This window comes from Anneissia japonica, unplaced genomic scaffold (assembly GCF_011630105.1).
Source record: "Anneissia japonica isolate Jap-2015-1 unplaced genomic scaffold, ASM1163010v1 scaffold287718_len389476_cov179, whole genome shotgun sequence".
Lineage (NCBI taxonomy): Eukaryota > Metazoa > Echinodermata > Crinoidea > Comatulida > Comatulidae > Anneissia > Anneissia japonica.
Window position 1 is genome coordinate 371,113 of NW_022702098.1, and position 5,038 is coordinate 376,150.

Sequence of the window (5,038 nt, forward strand, 5' to 3'; positions counted from 1 at the left end):
TCTATTATACAATAGGTGACTAAGGAACAGGACTAACATCAATAGGACACGGTCTTATCTCTAGCAATAGTTTATTAGGGAGGCCCTAAGCCTGACAGTAGCAAATTGGCAAAAATCAATGGCTGGTCAGTGTGACATTACAATTGTGATATTCAATATTATTATTAATAATAATATAAATAATAATAATAATAATAATAATAATAATAATATTAATAATAATAATATATTGATACTGATAATAATAGAAGTGATTATAACTGGGCTAATACTGATCATACATAGCATCAGGAATAATATATATATGAAATATGTAATATAAAATAAAATATAACATTATAATGAAGCAAGCTGTAGAAAATATGCACTATACCAATAATAATACATAACCGTGATATGGATAATATATACATAGACCTGATGGAGAATAATACATCTATTTATTAGCGAATGTGAAGTCAGATATGAAAACAGTCACAATTGTTTTTAACAGGAACAGTGGCAGTTTTTTTTTTGTAGTGAAATAAACGTAAACCACCACACACCAGTAAATTAGAAAGTTAACAAGACAAAGCAAACGTAATGTATAATAATTATTGTTTTAAAGTCACATAACGTACTAACTTCAACGTGGTTTATATCAGTTGGAACCATAGTCAGTTATTTAGGACGGCCACTTTTACCGTGACGGCTTGGGCGGCTTGGCCTAATTACTCAGCACAGCAGTGGTGGCGCCAGAGTGGGGGGGGGGCTGGGGCTATATCCCCCCCCCACCGGTCGGCGAAGACGATATATTTTGTCGGGGAACAACAAATAACAAAAAATAAAAAAAATATTTACATGTAATATTCGTTTAGCCATCATATTGTTATCACAACAACAACGACGACGACACAAAAAAAAAACAAAAAAAAAAAAACAACAACAACAACAACAGCAGCAGCAGCATCAGCATCAACATCAACATCAACATCAACAACAACAACAACAATAAATAATAATAATAATAATAATAATAATAATAATAATAATAATAATAATACAATGAGACTAATTAAAAATAAGTTGCGTTCTGTTATGACAAATGCTCATTTAGATAGCCTCATGATGGTTGGAATACATCGTGATAGGTGAAGCAACCTCGACCATGACAGCGTGGTTGACAGATTTAATGCAAAATTTCCAAAATATAGAATTTCACTTTCAAGACTGAGGATTTGAAAATAAATTAGATGGTTACATTGCATACTCTTTGTTTCTTGCTTTGTTCAAAATGTTTTGGTTTTGGAAGCTGATTTCAACATTAGAAAGCATAGCCTACATGAAGTCATATTATAGTAACTCGATGCCTATCAAACAAGTAATAAAAAATCGCCATAATTCATCAAATACCCAATGGGGGCCCTAGGCGTCCCCCAGCCAAGTGAGACTCGATTCGCTCCACTAGACCACCCGTCGGGGTCTTTAGCCCCTCCGTCGGGCAGGTCCTGGCGCCACCACTGCAGCATAGTCTAACTGGGCCTTCTGGTCTACCTTAAGCAAATTCGTTATATTCTTCGAATCTATCGGATGTTACATTAAACCAAAGCTAAATCAGTTTACGTTTGATAAAAACAACCTTTATTGATTGAATGTACGTTGTTTTCATACCAATATTCGGTGGAGATTCCCAAACCATTGCCTGCCCGTGAAAAGTTCACTTACAACAAAGCGTATAACAGAAGACAGTCCCATTGCTATTCTTTATGCACGCGAGTCAGCGTGACGCCCAATCTGCTGTATGGAGAAAACGCCCCTAGCGTCTGTTGTGGATGCATCAAAGATCTTATAAACACAAGATAGCGTTCTCCGGGATTTACGCGTGCAAATTCTGTAATAAGGCATGAATGGCGCCTTCTTGCTAAATTGGAAACTTTTGACCCTTGACCGCTCTGATCTGACCATACAGTATACCGCCTGCGATTTTTTTTCCGTACGAAACATTTACATAAAACTCCACTCGGGCCGTCTCGGCTGAATCGACCCGAAAATCTCATTGCAGAATTCTGGAGGTCAAAAGGTCATCAACAGATAAACGTCTACAGAACAACTTCTGAGAGAACGTCGCTGTCTAATTTTTAAAAATACATTGATGTTACCGTGTTAATACCAATGGGTCGTTTAAAATGACATATAATACTGTCTCTTATACACATCTAGATGTGTATAAGAGACAGGTAGGATGCTTACCCTTACACACCTCGCACTGAAGCCTATTTCTACATTCCTTCGATCGGTGTCCTTGACGTAGGCACCCAAAACAGAGTCTCCACTGCATGACCAGTTTCACCTTATCTTCATTTTTCAACTTTGAGAAACTGGTACAGCCTCTTACGTCATGGGTCTTCTTACAATAAAGGCAAACTGTAACTGAGGTAGCACATGTTCGTTGACTTCTCTTTGAACTTTCTTGACTGCTTTGAGATAGATTAAGCTGTCTCTTATACACATCTAGATGTGTATAAGAGACAGGTCTACTTATAATAGTAAAACTCGAGCGTCACGACATTGCGAAGTGTCTGCTCTTGTTCCTCGTATTGTACTCACTCGAGTCAATCCGAGATGGCCCGAGTGAAGTTTCATGCAAATGTTTCGTACGGAAAAAAAATCGCATACCGCCTGTGAACAGCAGAACAGGAACCATCTCAGATCCATGGCAACAGATAGGACGCCCTCTTCCAAAACTTATTACTTTTTCTCTTCGGTAATAGCGCATGAATGACGCCCTCTTGCTAAATGGGAAACTTTTGAACCTTGACCGACGCTTCTATTTGTTACGCCTAAATCGCGGAGAACGCTATCTTGTGTTTATAAGATCTTTGGGATGCATGAGTTACGCCGAGTGATGGCAGCATATAAATACAGTAATTTAAGCCCTGTACTTGGAAAATAGTGCATAAAGTCAAATTATTATATCCGTTTTTTTTTGTTTTTTTTTAACGAAATAAAGGCAAGACTTTATACGAATAACATTATTGGAAAATATGCTATGTATTGTGGGTTTTTTGAAAGTTTACTTCAAATCACAATAGTATTTTGAATGTTGATAAAAGAAAAAGCCTGCTGAGAGTTTATAAGAAAAATAATATTTAATAGGCCTCACTATACTAGAAGACAACTATTCATTCTAAACAATTATCCATCTATTGGTATTCGATATATGTAATTCTTATTAAATGAGAACATATAGTTAATGATGTGTTTGCTTTGACTATGACTATTTTCTCCAGCCCTTCATCAGTCTGTAAATACAACGTTTTCTCTTCAGTCAAACAAATTAATGTATAAAACAGTAGCAAAAAAAATAGTCGGAAACACCAAAGTAACTTTCAAAATATTGTACTTTATTTAGTATTTTTCCACACGAACTTCAAATACGGTACTTTCACAAGCAAATGAGAGTTAGGTAATGATGAGGAAAACATCCATCTTGATATACCTTAAATCCCGGATTTATGATGATAAATGAAAAAAAAAATCATCCATCCAACTGTTAGTGACCCAGGCTCGCTATAGTTACTCCCATAAATACTTAGTCTCCCATGAATACTTAGCCTCCCCCAGTCGGACATCTTAGCCCCCACCCCCTATAAATTATATCCTAGAGCCGCCCCTACTTTGAACAGGTCATTCCAGTCATAGAAAAAGCCTTTTGATGAAGAATGTATACCTTTTTAGCAACGTTTGCCTACGTCGAAACTAACTCCGGATGAATTTGATTAGAAGATTGAAAAAATTATTGTTAATGAAGGATTAATAATAAGAATTACTAGGCCTATGTCCATTTTTATTGATCTAATCTACGTAAATTTACTTTCAGATTTTATATTTCGCTAATGAAATTGTTTAGATATTTATTTGGAAAATACATTATATGAAATTATTATTTTCGGTAAATATTTTCAGCCGCTTCTTTCTTGTTTCTTCCGTTTTTTCGTTAAATTAAATTTAATATACTAAATACATATTTACCCATAATATTTATGTAAATATATAATAAGTATATCATTTCGAGTATTATTTACATATTTTAACTGGACTCTTGTACTATAAGCCTGTGTATTTAACATAATTCAATATCAAATATTATTAAACTTTAACGATTACATTATTTTATATAATATATATTTTAAATAAATATCTAAACAATTTTAATTTTTTAATTAATGAAATATAAACTCTGAAAGTAAATTTACGTAGATTAGATCAATAAAAATGGACATTAGTAGCAGGGAACAGTGAATCACTGTTCCCTAGTAGTAGTAGTCCATTAATTTTTCCATATTCTGATCAATTTTATATAGCCTGAGTTAGTTTCGTAGGCAAACCTTGCTAAAAAGGTACACAATGTCCATCAAAAGGCTTTTTCTATTATGGAATGACCTGTTCGAAGCATGAAATCCTGTAGACAAAACCCAGTACCGTTACGATTTTAAATCGTGCGGGAAATACACTCACTATGTCTTTGATTTTTTTTCTCTATATAGAGGCCTGAAGAATGAATTTTGAAGAACTTTAAGGTCATTAAAAAAACTCTTTAGAAGTCGGGAAAGCACATTTCCGGCCTATTAATCATACATTTTCCGTTTTTAACCACCCTCTTTCCGAAATCCTGGATCCGCCCCTGATTACAACGTGGGTGCTAATACCTCATCACAGATAGACCGGGAGCCCAGAAAATTTAATCATGTGAAAAGAGACAAAAGGTTTGATGGTCTGGTCATGATAGTATAGGGCCAAGATACAATATTCAGTATTACTGCCGGGGCACATCCTGTACAAGCGGGCTGGGGAAAATGAAATAGAGGGTTAAATAATGCATTTAATCATGTGGAGAGAGACATGGATAAAAATAATTGGATATTACTCCCAGGTAGATATTTGCAATAATGTCACAGGTGACAGCAAATTTTACCTGTACGTGACCTTAAACAGTGACATTAAAGGCCACGCCCAAATACATTTAATCATGTGAAGAGAGACACGGATGATTTTTTTT

General features: G+C 35.1%; 1 protein-coding gene across 2 annotated transcripts in view; it reads right to left on the reverse strand.

The window, feature by feature from the left end:
* Positions 1-5,038, reverse strand: part of LOC117103785 (low-density lipoprotein receptor-like) — a 29,529-nt gene that overhangs the window by 13,557 nt on the left and 10,934 nt on the right. Inside the window, exon 1 of one of the 2 annotated variants that reach the window (XM_033244406.1) lies at positions 1,651-1,693. The exons of the other annotated variant lie outside the window; for it this stretch is intronic. Coding sequence (XP_033100297.1) covers positions 1,651-1,678 — 28 coding nt within the window. The 5' untranslated portion in view covers positions 1,679-1,693. Of the gene's footprint in view, positions 1-1,650; positions 1,694-5,038 lie in introns of those variants that run through there. 2 annotated transcript variants of the gene reach the window in all.